This window comes from Rousettus aegyptiacus, unplaced genomic scaffold (assembly GCF_014176215.1).
Source record: "Rousettus aegyptiacus isolate mRouAeg1 unplaced genomic scaffold, mRouAeg1.p scaffold_m13_p_17, whole genome shotgun sequence".
NCBI lineage: Eukaryota > Metazoa > Chordata > Mammalia > Chiroptera > Pteropodidae > Rousettus > Rousettus aegyptiacus.
In genome coordinates, this window is record NW_023416292.1 from 24,675,697 (window position 1) to 24,690,803 (window position 15,107).

General features: G+C 61.1%; 1 protein-coding gene across 1 annotated transcript; it reads right to left on the reverse strand.

Moving 5' to 3' along the window:
* Positions 1–10,623: 10,623 nt before the first annotated feature.
* On the reverse strand, positions 10,624–14,904 carry TSACC (TSSK6 activating cochaperone). The gene is made up of 4 exons (XM_016166132.2): positions 14,799–14,904; positions 14,032–14,091; positions 11,874–11,996; positions 10,624–10,852 (listed from the first exon to the last, which is right to left on the reverse strand). Exons 2-4 carry the CDS (start codon positions 14,066–14,068, stop codon positions 10,644–10,646), a joined length of 369 nt encoding a protein of 122 aa, XP_016021618.2. The 5' UTR covers positions 14,069–14,091; positions 14,799–14,904; the 3' UTR covers positions 10,624–10,643.
* Positions 14,905–15,107: the final 203 nt, after the last annotated feature.

Sequence of the window (15,107 nt, forward strand, 5' to 3'; positions counted from 1 at the left end):
GGTTATAAGGGGGGCGGCCCCCGTAAAGTGCCAGCCGAGCGGCTCCTCCCCTCTGCCCCCGCTGGGATAACAGGCCTGTGGTGATAGCTGCTCTCACCATGGGCCCTGTGAGAAGTGAATGGTGCATAATGGGACACTTAGGGGCTCAGCCCAGCCAGGGCGCGGGCTGGGAAGGCCAAGAGCCCACGGGCCAGAAACCCGAGCTGCAGGCCACCCTTTTTCTGCTTCGAGGCGGGTCAGCCAAGAACCTTCAGACGCAAACCCAGGCCAGTGTGTACCGAGCACCCCCAAGAGCCAGGTGCTGCTCTGGGTGCCAGGTGCCAGCCCGTACAGACCCCGGGACCTCGGACCTCGCGAGGCTGGTGGGGGAGACGGACAGAATGCAAACGAACAGGCGCGATGCCCCCAGGACCGGAGGGTGATGGATGGCCTGGGAGGAGAAGCTAGGCAGGCAGTGGGGGTCTGGGGCGCGTGGTGGTGGTGTGTGTGGGGGGGCGTGTTAAAATAAGACGCTGGGAAAGGCCAGGTTTTGTTCAACTTTCTCTCGTGGAAAATTTGAAATAGATGCAAAAATACAGGCTCGTGAGGTGAAGCCCCACCTGGCTGTCACCCGTTTCCAACAGCTGCCAGCCCTGCGCCACCTGCACCTGCGTGGACTCTTCCCACCCCAAGGTTGTCTCGAAGCAAATCCCAGACATCTTCCACGGAGGGCGTGATGCCTGTGAGGACCAGCGGGCCGGGGAAGCCAGCCGTGCTCATGGGCGGGCGCGTTCCCGGCGCAGGGACAGCAAGGCCCGGGCCTCCTGCCCGCCCTCGCCCGCGGGAAGACCTGTCCTCGTCCCAGCCTCGGCCCTACCGGCTGTGCCACCTGACCCGAGGCTCACCGCTCTGAGCCCAGTCCTGCCCTCCGCCTCACAGGGCTGACGCCCGACCCCACGGGGCATTTGTAGGGCTGGAGTAAAAAGCGGGACGAGCATTTCATAAAGTGGAGCAACGGGGCAGGGTCGGCCTCTGCTCGCAGGCAGGTCCGGGCCCAGAGAGACTCGGGGGCTTGGGGGACTGTTTCCCATGGGAGGCTACCCCAGAACTCAGTCTAGCAGGCCGCAGTGATGGGGAGGGGCCCGAGCCCGGAGCTTGGCCATGTAGCTGGCCTACCCCTCACCCCGCCCCCAGCCCCATGGCTGGCCCACGGGTCCCAGGCTGCTGGGGACGACCGAAGGGCGAAGGCCTGGATGGCCGACTGTTCTCCCAGGAGGCTCAGCCCCCTATGAAGATTCTTATCGCCGCCTCCCTCTGAGGGTGGCCTTTCCCGGGGGGTGCGGGGACACAAAGAGACCCTCGACTCTCATCCTCTGGCAGGATAATGGGCCATGCACACTGAGGAGCCCCAGCCCCACACCCAGCCTCCCCATTGTCCCAGACCCTCCTGGCGCTGGGTGGCAGTGGCCGGGAAGCCAGCACAGCCCCAGCCGGGCACGCCTGGCCCCTCCCCCACCTCCCCAGCCGCCCAGGCTCAGGGCTTGATTTGGGGAGAGGCGGCCGTTCACCCCACGCTCCACCCCACACCGGCTCACACCGGCTCACTCTCACTGGGACTTTCGCTCCTCTCCAGCCCTGTTCTGAGCGACGGGAGCGTGGGAGGGAACAATTAGGGAAGCCATTAGCGTCTCAGCCGGGCTGAGAGGGATTAAGGGATTAAAGCCTGCGGACCGACCTCTCCTGCTTTAAGGTTGTCGCAGGGGTTTGGTTGTCAGGACTTTTTTTCTCTTTTTTCCCGGGGTTGGGGAGACTAAAGTCTCGGTGGATCCTTCCTTCAAAAGCTGCAGAAAAAACCAAGACATTGAAGTCCTGATGGAGAAAACTGGGGTTGGGGGGGAGGTCCCTCCCCAAACTCTCTGGGGCATGAGTGGGCTCTGAGGAGTTGGAGATGGATGGTCCTGAGCTGGGAAGGAGGGGACGTGGCGGGGGGCAGGGGTGGCCTCTCCAGCCCAGGCCTCCCCTGCCTTGAAGAGCAGGGTGGGAAAGGGAGGTTAGGAACCAGCCAGGCAGGACACAGGCCGCTTCCTCTCAGAGTCAGCGTCAGAGCCAGGCCAGGCCTCATCTGGTCCCGCGTAGGGACCCAGGGACCAGCTGAGCGGACGTGGTGGTGGGTGGAGGTCTGAAGTACTGGCCAGAGAGAGAGAGAGGGCTGCCTCCGGGGCAGGGGCTCAGGTCCAAGCCCTTGGGGATGGCCCACGCACGGTGGCATCTGCCAGTGCCCTGGAGGGGGGAGGGGGTGGGCGACAGGCCGGTGTTGTGCTCTGGGGCTCCTCCCGCGTGGGGATGCCTGGGGATGCGGGTTGGGCTTCTTTCTGAGACGCCTCCTGGGTCTCTGGACGATTTCACACGAGGCTGGGCAGCCCCCGGTCAAAGTGAGACCCGGACAAGGGACGCAGAGGCGGGCCCCTCCCAAAGGTGTGGAGTGGGATGGGCAGACAGACCCCCGGTGGCTTCCCTGGCCCCACTCATGGGTGCTGCAGCCCCAGCCCGTGCCTCAGACCACAACTGCTTTCTCATCTAATGGGCTCCCAAATGCCATCCCAGGAAGCCCCACACCACCCAGTCCCCCAGGGTGGGGACCTCGCACCTGGATCCTCAGGGGAAGGCCTCGCGGCAGCGAGGACCCCCGCCTCCCAGAGGACCACCCGCCCTGCCGGATGCCCTCCCTCCTCCCTGCGTGGTCGGCCCTCTCCCCTCCCGCCTCACCGGGGCTGAGGTCCTGAACGTAGGTGTGGTGCTGCCCGATTTTACCCCCAGATCACCATGCGTCCCAGGAGCTCCCCTGCCATCCCTGAAACGGCCTCTCGCCCGAGCGGCATCGGCCTGGGTCTGTCTTCGTGGAAATTAGGGAAGAGGGGCTGGGCCCCGAGGCGATGGCGCCAGGAGCGGGGCCCAGGGGTGCTCCGGGGTCGTGTACGGCCAGCGCCATCCATGGAGGGACGGAGGCTCCGGGGTGGTGGGGGGGAAGGTCCTCGTCTCTCTCACTCATGGGAGGGGACTTTATGTGGTACCCCACACCTTAAGGAATCGGGTACATTTAGGTCAGTCCTGCCGTGGCTGCCCTGCCCCCTGGAAAACGTGGGGCTCCTAACCTGGAGGGAGGCAGCGGGGAGGCCTGGCCGGGCCTGGGCTCAGAGGTCGGAGGTCAGAGGATGCCTGAGACATCCGGGAAACGCTCCCGGTTCTGGAGGGAACTGGCTTGAGAAGCCTGTGAGTCCCCTGGCTCTGCTCGTGAAGAAGGCAGGACATGGGGAGGGGCGTGGTGGACAGGTAGGGAGGCGGCAGGGGGAGCCAAGGGGGGTGGGGGCTGGGCCGCCACCGTCTGACCCCCACGTCGAGCCTCGCTGGGGGCAGGTGGCGGCCCTCCTCGGCCCGAGGGCCCGGCGTGGGCCGCGCTCGCCTTGCGCCCCCGGCTGCAGGCCGCGCGGGCCATCCGACGGCGCACACAATGGCGCTCTGTCCCTGCGGCCTGGCGCCCGCGCCACGGCTCATCCCGCGCCGGTGTCCGCCTCCCCCGCCGCGCCGGGCCGGCCGTCAGCGCCCTTCAGGCGGCGGGGATTCTCGCAGGCCGTTGGCATTTGCATAGCCGGCCCGCCGCCGCCGCCGCAGACATTAGCCCTCATTGTTCCCCGCGAGTCCCGGCGGCGGCGGGCGCATGGGCCCGGGCGCATGGGCCCGGGCGCGGGGCGGCGCGGGGACCCGGCTGCGGGGGGCGGGCCGGACAAAGGAGAGGGGTGCAGAGCTGGGAAGCGGCGGGTGAGAGAGAAATATCGGGGTGAGGTGGGGGGACGCGGCGCCGGGTCTGTCTGCCCCAAGACAGCCACCGCCCCCCACTTGGGACACCCACGCCGTGTCTAATTCCTCCGCCCGCTGGGGACTCCGCGCACTGTGATGGGAATCGCAAAGGTGGGGGCGGGTCCCAGGCCTTTCCCAGGCCCGGCCCTCAGCGCAGGTCCTCCAGGAGTCACAGGGGGCTCAGCTCCCCGCACACGCGCAGAAGCACCTGAGGCCCCGGGGAGACCTTGGGCCCCCATCCAGCTGTCTGTCTGGGCACCTACACACACCTGTGCCGCCCCAGTGCCTCTGGCCCTGCCGGCTCCACACGGCCCCCAGTGCGGCCGGCCTCCCGCCATCGGAGGGGCCCTGGGAGGCCAGCAGGGCCAGTGTCCTCGTCCATCACTGTCCCCAGAGCTCAGGCATTGGGGCTGGACAGACGGAGTTCGTGAGCGGGCAAGTGTCCAATTGTCCTGCACGGAGAGGAACAATGGTGGTGACCAGAGAGCCTGTCCCTGAGAGTCAGAGGCCTCATTGTCCCCGCGGGGTGAGGAAGGAGCCCCCTCGGCCCCCATCCTTGCCATCTCCTTGACCAGCCTGAATGGATGGGCCACCGTGTTGGGGACCAGCATCGCCGAGCCAGCGGCTGCAGAGAAGGGGAGGAGGAGCCTGGCCTGGCTCAGCAGAGGGCTCCCGGGGCGCCGGGCTTTGCTGCCCTCTGAGCTCCCTGATGGACACCAGCGGGGTGAGGGGGGTCACCGCCTACCCAGACCACGGGCGATGGCACCGTCCAGCCGACAGAACTGTCTGTGGCCGGCCCGCCAGCGTGCTGGGCATGCGGGCGAAGCTGGGGCAGGAGGAAAAGGAAATGCAGAGCGCAAAGCCAAGGGCCTGTTTGGGGCGAGGGCGGCCCTGGAAGGAGCGCGCCCTGAGTGTCCCCCAGGCCACAGGAGGCCTCCTGGGGCGACAGAGCTCGGAACTGCCTGGCTACAGGAAGTGTGGGGCCATCTCTTGTTGGGCCATGGCCACCCCGTCTGTCCTTCCTCAGGGACCTCTTGGTGGGCCATCCTGGGACCTGTGGCCTTTCCTCCCTTGGCAATCACCCTGCCCCAGAGAAGGCTCGGTTGCCCTCCTCCAGGAAGCCTCCCTGGATTGAGATGGGGCAGAGACCTGCCTGGGCTGGAGCAGCCCCCTTTCTCGGGGCTGGAGGAGAGTTGGTGTGATCCGGGAGGAGCCAGCAGTGGAGGGGGGTGTCAGGGGAATGCTGGTGGCAGGAGGAAGTGGGCGCTGACAGCTCCCCCACCACGGAGCTGGGGCAGGCAGGGTCTCTCCCTCTCCTGGACGCCCATCCCCCCCTTGCTGCCCTCCTGAGGGCTGCCTGGGGGTGCGGGGAGCTTTGGGCCGAGTGGGCCCAGTGGGCGGGGCCTCACTCTCCCAGACTCCTCCCTCCCAGCAGGGGCCTCGGGAGCCTCCTCGCAATGTCAGCTGTCTGCCTTCCGCCTGGGTGCCGGGGTCTCCCCGGCCAGCACCAGCACCAGCACCGGGCGGGCAGGAGGCTGCGGAGGAAGGAGGAGGGGGCCGAAGACAGAGCAGAGCCGGCTGCGGGCAGGGGCGGCTCCCATACAGCGCTCTCGCTCAGCCTCTCTCCCTGCCCCCTCCGCCCAGCTCTGGGCTTGGCCAAACTCAGTGTGTACGCCTCGGGGAGGTGGGGGGGCAGCTTCTGCGTGCTCCCGGGGCCAGGCCCCAGGAACCCCCCCAACACACACTGCCTCCTCGGGTCCCTGGGTCTGCGGGGGTCCAGGTCTTGAGAGGCAGAGAGGTCTGTAGTCATGCCCGGCTCCCGCCAGGAGCCCAGGGGAGGGCAGAGGACAGAGGGGGGCCGTCCTTCAGGGCAGGAATGGAGCTCGGTCTCCTGGAGGGACAGGTTCTCTGCTGGATGAGATCTGAAGGCCCTGGCACCAGGGACGGCGCGGGGGTGGGGGGCGGTGTCGGGCCGGCGCTGGGGCAGACCGGAAGGCGGCGAGGCTGCAGGAAGGACTTCCATCTCCTGCCGAGGTCGGAGGGCCTGAGCCTCGGCTTCCTCTGCTGGGTCTGGAGTGCCCTCTGCTGGTCATGCGACTCAAGGCCAAGCCTCTCCAAGGCAACAGGGTCCACTGCCTTTCTCTTCACCAGTCAGACTCAGGACAAGGACATAAGGTGGCGCCCGGGGTCTGGCCGCCTCCAGCTTATGAGGGGTCAGTGGCAAAGAGCTCCCTGTGCCCCTCTGAGGCCCTCGGGGTCTCTCCCTACTCAGGTCAGAAGCCACCCACCCTGAGGGGCAGAGCGGCAGCAGTTCTGGGGTGGGAGGAACTACCTCGCCCCACCCCCAGCCTTCCGACAGGGGACGCAGGCTTCCTGGGGGGGCGTGAACTCCCGTCTTTACAGGCAGGTGAGGCTACCTGGTGGGAGGAGCATCCTAGAGGGCTCTGGCGCCCGAGGTTCCAACGTGCGCTTTGGAACGTCTCGGCTCCCCAGTGCACACACGAAAGCAGTCAGGGTTCTTGGCGACGGTGTGGTTACCACTCTGGCTCACACCGACTGTGTGACGACGTTGGACCCGTGGGCCAGCAGTCACTCAGTGCCACCTGTGCAGGCCGTGGGGGGCGATGAGGCTGCCGGGAGCTTCTTCCCTGCCCCCGGTGCTCCTCGGGAAAGGGCTCCTGGCTGGTGACTTCTTCCTGCAGGACGGATGGGAGCTGGAAAAGGACTTCCCAGTGGCTGCCAGTCACCACCTTCTGAGAGGAGAGTGTCCTCTCAGGGCTGGAAGCGACTTGGGCGTGAGTGTCTGGTTCCTCCGTGCTTAGGGGCCCCTGGGCTTCATCCTCATGCTCCCAGGCACCTGGGGGACAGGGATGGCGGAGCAGGTGAAGGGGCAGCTCCAGGGGGCCGGAGGCCACCACTCAGGGTGCACCCCAGCAGAGAGCGAGCAGGCACGGAGGGACAGAGGCAGGGGATGGTGCGAGGGCCCGGCCGGCCTGGGCGCTGCTGCGGCGCGGCCTCACCTCCCAGTACACCTGGTCCGTGTAACACTGGGGGCCTGCCGGGGCCCCAGGAAGGGCGGCCGCAGGAGGAGCCCTGGTGGTGGTGGCAAAGGACGCGTGGAGCCCCCGGCTGCCCCCACGGGCTGGTTGCCACCCAGGGCCACAGGGCACGGAGAGGCTGTGGGCTGCCCAGGCAAGTCGCACCTGTATCTGTCGAGCACCTGCTGCATGCTGGGCCCCATGCAAAGCCCTTGACCAGCATTGCCTTCCTGAGTACTCACGGCGAGCCTGGGGGGGGGATATGACCCCGACATTTCAGAGAAGGAACCGAGGCTCAGCGAAGTTAAAGAGCCGCTCAGGGGTGCGCAGCTGCTAACGGACCACACAGGGGTTCTGTCATGAGCCAGAGCTGAACCCCAGATTTCTGCAGTCTCCTTCCCAGGATGTGTGCAGAAGGTGTTTGTTGAATAAATTAGTAATTAGGTGATGACTTGAACCTTGTTTGAGAATGGAAATCTCAAGTAGGGAGCAGGAGAGAGGATACTGAACCACAGGTTTTATTTTGAAGGCCAGAAGGACAAAGGCCGGTCATCAGTGGGCGGTCTGCCTCTTTGAGGCTTTCGTTCTGCAGGCGGGCGGTCAGCGGTCAGGCGTCAGGCCCCTGGCTCCCTGCCTTCTACGGCCCCAGGTGGCCCGCTCAGCATCCCCTTCAGGGCCTCGGCCTGACATTGGACTGCCCTCTGGTGGGAAGACGGGGCAGCGCAGGGAAGCCACGGAGCCTGAGACACCGCGCTCAGCCCCTGGTCAGCGCCCTGCCTTCCCTGGGCCTCCATTTGCCCCTCCTCGCCTGAACTCCGCAGCCCCGCCCGCACCTGGCACAAAGCAGGTGCTCAGTAAATGAGTGGACGTGGACGTGGCCGCCGAGAAAGGAGTGCAGGACGCCCCGGACGGGCGTGGACCACTGGACGGCCAGGAGGAAGGTGCAGCCCACAAGTACGAGGAGCCCGCGGCATGCGGGACGCTGTGGCCCCCGCTGGGAGCCAGGCTTCGGAGGTGGAGCCGCGGACCTGCCTCCGGGAGCTCCTGCCCAGTGGGAGACAGGCAGCTAGGAGGGGATTTAGTTCCCACTGGGGTAAATGGTGGCCCCAGGAAGCACAGAGGCTGGGGGCCCCACAGGAGTGGGGATGAGGGAGGCTGCGGAGACGGAGAATCTCTTCCTGTGAAGTAATGTCACAGGCGGTCTAGAAGGGCGATCTGAAATTGGGCAGGAGAAGAGGCCCCTTTCAAGGGGGGACCAGCAGGGACAGAAGCGTGGCTGGGCCAGCGGCCAGCGAGTCTGGGAACCGGGCTCGGGGTGCGCGTGGCCTCTACCCACTGGGGTCTGTGGACAGGCGGAGGGGAGGGCCTGGCACCTGCAGGCCACAGGGGCTCCAGAGAAGGGCAGAAGGCCAGGCTCTGCTCTGCTGCCCCCTCCTGGTCCGAGGGGGCAATGTGTGGGAGGGGCTTGTGGCTGTTTGCAAAGATGTCCCAGACCCTTGCCCCAAGGAAGACTTGCCATTTCCAGGAGGTGTGGCCCAGGGGCCGGCCACTCCCCAGAGCAGATGTGGAGCGGGGCTCCCCCCCCAGGAGCGGACTCGCCCCTTCTCAGGAACGGGCAGGGACAGCTGCCAGCCGTATGGGAGGCTCTTGATATTTTAACAACTAGTGGTACCAGCTGGTATCCCCCCGGCCCAGCAGAGAGCAGGACCCCGACACCCCTCCACTTCTGAGGGCCGCTGGGCCATCCTCCGCCTCTGAGGGCTCTGGTGGCAGGCCTCCACCCGCGAGGGCTCCCCGGGCCCACCACCCACACGGAGAGGCTCGGCCCATGGTTATCTTTTGGGTCGCCAAGTGATGACAGGCCCTAGGCCCCCCTCCTGCCTCTCCTGGCCCTGGGAGCTCTCATGGAATTGGGGGCCTCACCTCTCACCCCTACCCGGACCCCCTCTCAGGCTCTGCCACCAGCTCCCGTCCTGCCAGGCCTGGCATCTGTCCAGTCTTTGACCTTCCCACTCGTTTCCAGCTGTGACCTGCTGGGTGCCTGACGGTGGCCAGGAGGAACCGTGTCTGCTGCCGGCCCTGGCCCAGCCTGGCCAGGCGGTCCCTGGGGACCAGGGCTCGTGTTACTGAGTAATTCGGGGTTGCTTGGGGATACTTTTTGTCAGGGTCACCTCCTCCCTACACCTCACTCTTTTGGCTCAGGAACCCCCAAAGCCACTCGGCTTTAGTCCCACTGAGCGCTCTCTAGGACACTCATGGTCCGTCCGTCCATCCATTCGTTTCATTCATTCGCCCGTCCATTCTGCATTTCTGCTGGATGACCTGGGGCAAGTTACTGCGCCCTTTCTGAGTCTTTCCCTCGCTAGAGGAGTAATGACGTCCCCTTGGGGGACTCCGAGGAGCATTCCAGATAACTGGCGTAGAGTGCGGGCGCTTCCGCATGCGTGCAGCGGACGCGGTCATTGTGACTGCTCTGATTGAACGGACAGGACGGGTGGGTCGCTGACTGGCACACACCGTGGGTGCGCGCCTCTGAGGACAAGGACGGATGGAGGGGGCACAGTCCCAGCGCATGCTCCTGTTGTCAGGAGGGGGTGAGCAGCGGGCGCCAGGGGCTTAGGATGAGCACACCCAGGAAGGGCCCTCAGACCCGCAGCCCGTGACATAGACCCTTGAATGGCGATTTGAGGAAGGCAGAGCCTTCCCTCAGTCAACAAATATGTGTTGAGCACCTACTGTGTGTCAGCACTGTGCAGGGGACTGGAAATAAGGTGGAACAGGCTAAGGCGGGAAAGCCCCCGCTCCGGGCGGGGTGCCCCCTCTGGGGGAGTGTGAGTGGACAGGCGGGCACACTGCAGAGGGCTGTACCGAGGGAGACAGGCCCTGCAGGGCCTGCACCCGCGCTGCGGCTGTGGTGGTCAGGGAAGGCTGCTCAGGGGAGTGACGTGTACACTGCGACCTGGCCCGATTTCACGGCTGAGGCTGAGGGGGGGATTCTTTTTGTCTTACGCTCTGTTGTGAAAATAGAAAAAGGCCGTGCTAGGGAACTCCTCAATGCCCATGTCCTGGGAGGGAGGGCAGACCCCGGACCTCCACTGCCCCTGAGACCGCTGGCCACTGCAGCGCCGTGCAGAAAAAGTCAGGATGGCGTTTTCTCCCCAGGGGCTCAGCACGTTAGCCTCCACGTGCGAGAACGTCGCGTCAGACCACTTATGTAAAAGAAAAAGGACAGCACGTTGAACAAGTTTGTCAGGAGGCAATGATCTCCAACCGAGATTATTTTGCATTCTGGCTCATGTGTCAGGGGCTGTGCTAGATTCTGGGGGAATGCCCTCCAGGCTCCATCTGTCACCACCAAGCGACACGGGACCTCACTCTGTTCTTGGGATGCTACGCTGGATGACTTACTTCATCTGCCATGCTACCCAATCAGGCCTCTTCATCAGGTGGCATCCAAGGCCACGTCCTCTAGCAAGATTCCAAGACTGGTCCAGTTGCATCCTATGGCCTCTCTCTCTCAACCTTCCTTAACGTACTCCCTTAGAGTCCCACTACGTTTTGCAATGAATTATCTGTCTTATCTGCCTTATTAGACAGTAAACCCCCCCGAACTGTAACGCGTGCCTCATACAGCGCTTTGCACTCAACGAGCACTGATTATCCCTCACGTACTAAGGAACTCCATGTAGAATACATACGCCCAGGTTCCACTGCGGGTGTTCAAGGAAGAAGGAAGAGAAAGGCCCATGGCGACTTTGTTCTGCGATCCATTTACTGAACCGGGGCAGGTGATTTCACAATAGGTTGCAAGATCGGGCCGGGAGGCTTCTTGCTTTCCCTCCCAGGAGCCAGACGTGTCACGGACGCTTGTAAATTTTCCAGAATGGCCATCTGCTGCTTGGCGAGCTGGGTCTGAAGCAGGAGGTTGGTATACATGCCTTCCAGGAGTCCCAGGCATCCCTTGGGCTTGTGGTCAACTCCTGAAGGAAGAGCGATGGAGGCACACGGGGACAACGAGAGATTTTGTGAGTGTGGGAAGGGCTCCAACAAGAAGTCACCTCTGCTCTTTCCAGGTACAACTCGGCCCAGACACACTTTTGCTCAGCTGTCACCTTCTCAGTGAGGCCTACCTGGCCACCCTATTTTAACTGGAAACCAGTCACTGGAGTGGACTACCCCTCTCCCTTGCTGATTTTCCTGTAGTATTGATGTAGTATGGCATATTTCCTAGTTATCTATTCAACTGTCATCTAAGCCCACCTTCTAGAACGCAAGCTCCAGGAAGGCAGGGGTTGTGTCTGGCGGGTTCACTGCCGTACCCCCGGTGCCTGGACGAGTGCCTGGCAGGTAGGTGTTCAACAAACATCAGATGAGTGAACGCAGCGGCCTGAGTGAGGCCCAACTTCCCCTTCGAGAGCCAGGGGGTGCCTCGGCCTTCTCCTACCTGACCGGCATCTCACCGGCAGCGACCCGAAGTTCCTCCTGCTGTCCGACTTAACCAGTCTTGCCGCGTCGGCCCATCTGTCTTAATGTTTTCAGCTACATGGTATGCCGCCAAGCCCTTCTTCAGTTGGTGGTTATCTGTTGTTTGTGTCTTTACTGGTGCTGACTCTTTGTTAAGCTCTGACGTCCTCAGAAACAGGAGTTGTGACTGGTCTAGTGCCCCGTCGGGTTCCCCGTAGGCAAGCTAAATGCCCCTTGACTTCCCCACGGGAGGATGAATGACTGATATTCGAAGAAACTAGCTCATAGTTACTATTTCCTTCCCTGGCCACTTTTTAACTAACCCTGTGAGCGAGCAAAGGTGCTAATGAGGTGCAAGGAAATAACACAATCAGTAGAATCGGAAAGAAAATATAATCGGTAGAACCGAATAATCAATATCCTACCAAGAGAAAATCTGGAGGTGCCTCACCCAGAGTTGGCACCAGGTCAATAGGAGAAAGCTCGGGCCACCTCTGCCACGCCGAGTCCATCTGGGAACCCTCCCAGCACCCTTACCTGAGTGCAGCTTTGTCGCCTGGACGTTCAGGAAAGTGTCTGGTGGGGAACTTGCTTGAAGATTAGTAAAGCTGGGGGAGGGTCTGGCTCGACAAAGAGGCACAGCATTACTTTCCTCTTTGGCTGGAACAAAATCAGAAGCAACTCATCAGAGCTCATGCCGACAAGAGATGACCCTTCTCATCAGACCCTGGCAGCTGGTCTGCAAACGTGGGTGCCGGGGCCCTGCCCTGAGCAGCTTCAAAGAATATTCTATAAGACACGCAAAAAAGACACCATAGTAGGGCGAAGAGAAACCAAGCAGGGATGAGATAAGCTAAAATCTGGTTTGCTTATTTTTACAAGTTCTTATTGGTGTGCGCTGCATGCTCCCTTCCCAGTGCGCCAGATGCTAGGGCGTCCGTGGGACATCTAAGACATGGTTTCCTAGGTGCTTAATAGCTAGTGAGGGAGTCAAATCAGATGCTGAGGAAATGGTGACATAACAACACAAGGATGCAAACTACAGACCTGGCAAATGAGGCCTTTCATCTTGCAGTTACACTGAATATGTAAATGAATGTAAAAATAAATGTTTTTGGAAAGGGAGATCGATATGAGTCAAACAGTCATAGATGGCTTCAGGGAGTGGAAGAAAAAAGCTTAGCAAGAGGAATACCGCTGGAAGGATATTCATTGTCATTAGGGGCAGGCCCTTTACAGCGGCAAACCGGAGACCTTAGGCTTTCTCTCGAATACAGTAAAAAGCCACTGAGACTTTTAGAATGAGAAAACATGATTAAAATCACATTTTAATTCATCTATAGATATTAAAATGCATTGGACGTTGGAAAAAGTTCTTAGATGGGAAAATAGGTAACTTTTGGCAAAAATAGTTGAGTCACAAGGAAAATTCGATTTGTAGGAAGATGATGAGTCCTGTGAAAGACACGGGTTATTTTTGTTTACTGAGCAACCCTTCCTCTGGGAAACTATTCTTTCCCCAGACCCCAGGTCATACTGGTGGCCATACTCGTGGGACTGTATCAAGCCCCCGTCCCCAACGGGAATAGACGTGGGACCCAGTCATGGCATCTTGGCCCCTTGGCAGCTGTGACTGATCCAGGGGGTAAGCAAGCGAGGCGAGTTGGGCCAGAGTCATTCTCTGGGATCAACATGCAGGTTCTGCGTCAAAGGAGTTTCTTCTGATTTGCCATGATGCGAAGATGTGAAGTCAGGGCCAATGAAAACCACCGAATTTGGCCAGCATGTCATGGGAAGCAGGTATGAGCAAGAGATCAGAGACAAGGAGACGGGCGGACAGATGGACAGGCACCTGCATGCACTGCGCCCCAGTTCCAGTCCCCGCGGCCCTGGTTTTTGCACCTCTTTTTCCTATTCTGCGGTCATCTCAGCATCTCCTCCCAAACGCACAAACCTCGGGATTTCTTACTAGACGATAACAGAGGATGAGGTTGGAGAGCAGTAAAAGGAGGCATGATAGAATAATAATAATGTTAAAAGGTGCTTTACACACACTGTCATATATTTCTCACAATGACCCTATAAAGCAGGGTCATAAAGCTTTACCCACATTTAATTTGAAAAAACTGAGGTTAGGAAATCTGGTGAAGATTCCACGATTAGTAGGCGGCAGTGTTGGAATGAAATCCAGGCCTGTAGGCTCCACAGTCATGCTCTTGACCACCACGCAGTGTACTCTGCAAAAGGACCTGGTTCACTGATGTCCGAGTTATGACACCATAAGCCTCTCAGGCGGCTACAGCCAAGGGGATTGTCAGGTGGTCTCAGGGGCTGCCCTGGGCACCAGCGGGGCTGCCCTGCTCAACCTGAGTATCTGTTCACTAGTCCATAGTGTGTCTTCCGGGATCCCTGTACATAAAGTTTTGTTCTAAGTATTAAGAGGAGCTACAAAGGGGGAATATTATATTCATCCCACATATAATTATTGAGCACTTACTACTTAACAGACCCAGTTCTAGGCACTGGGAATACAGCAATGTTTTCCTTTAACGAGAAATGCAGAATAAAGACAAATACTTTCCAATTCACCAGGTAACAGGAAAAAACGTTCGTGCAACTAGAATCATCGCCCCAAATGCTGAGCAACTAGGGTCTGGCTTTTAAGGGGAGGGGGAAGTGGGGTCCCCACACACACCTTTTCTGTTGGTAGGTTGGCTAGTGTGCTGCTCCATCTGAACACCAACAGGTGTGATGCCTGGGAAAGAATCACAGGGTCACAGGGTCACCAACCCATGCTATCATTTTACTATTGACAGTTGCAGCAGGTCCCCGGATGTTCCGATTTGGGGAGCAAAGTGCGAGAGGGTGTACTCTTTGATTTTATGGTTAAGTGTAAGTGACTCTTGAACTGTTCCCGCTCTCATGATCCCTTCACTAGTTCGGAATACCAAGGTTCCCATCCTTATTGCCTTTTATCTGGAAAACAAAGGTAATTGGATCGACCCTAACTCTACGAATGGGCAGTTACTCTGTTCTTTCCACATCTGGCTTCTGTAATGCCAGCCCTATTCCTGTCCTGTAAGGTCATCTAAAAGCTCTGGCTGCAGTCGTCTCTAACCGACCGGCGGTTGAGCGGATGAGCACAGGGGAGGCAAAGGGCGCGGGGGAAAAAACCCCGCAAACCCTACGGGGAACTTTTGAGAAAATGTTTAGACAGGATAACTCGGGGGTAAAGCAAGCTGCCACCCTCCGGCAGCGCTCAGGGCCTGGGCAAGAAGCACATGCCTGGGAAGGGGGCGGTCCACGTACAGCCGCCAGCGCCCGGGTAATGAACCACAACTCCCGGCTCCCCCCGCAGCCGCGCCGCCAAGTCTCCCCTTCCGGGGATGCGGTCCTGCCCCGCCATTCCTCCCCGTTGCTAAGCGGGAACCAGAAAGGGGAAACTGTCACGCCTTTCTTGACCTTCGCGGCCTGAGAGGAGCCGAGGCGCAGGCCAGCGCACGGAGCCCAGCGGCGGTGCTGACTGAGCCTCAGCCCCGGCATCCGCCAGCGCTGTTGACACGCATGCGCAGAGGCGCGCCGGCCAACGGCCCGAGTCTCGGCGCTTGCGCCGTGGTTCGCGCCGCACGCGGCCGGGAGCGGCCGCGCTATTGCGCAAGCGCCGGCGCCCTCCCATGTCCACCGTCGCGCTCTCTCTACCGAGCTTGCCCTGCCGTTCTTGCGTAGGGGCGGGGCTAAGAGTGCCCATTGGTCTGCTTCCGTGCCGGTCAG

Bases quoted from the DNA above. Each gene is read 5' to 3' on its own strand.
- TSACC (XM_016166132.2), bottom strand. From the start codon at position 14,068: ATGGAGCAGCACACTAGCCAACCTACCAACAGAAAAG. The intron at 11,997-14,031 runs GTGTGTGTGGGG...ATTTTGTTCCAG, and splicing joins CCAACCTACCAACAGAAAAG to CCAAAGAGGAAAGTAATGCT. The intron at 10,853-11,873 runs GTAAGGGTGCTG...CTCTTCCTTCAG, and splicing joins GGCGACAAAGCTGCACTCAG to GAGTTGACCACAAGCCCAAG.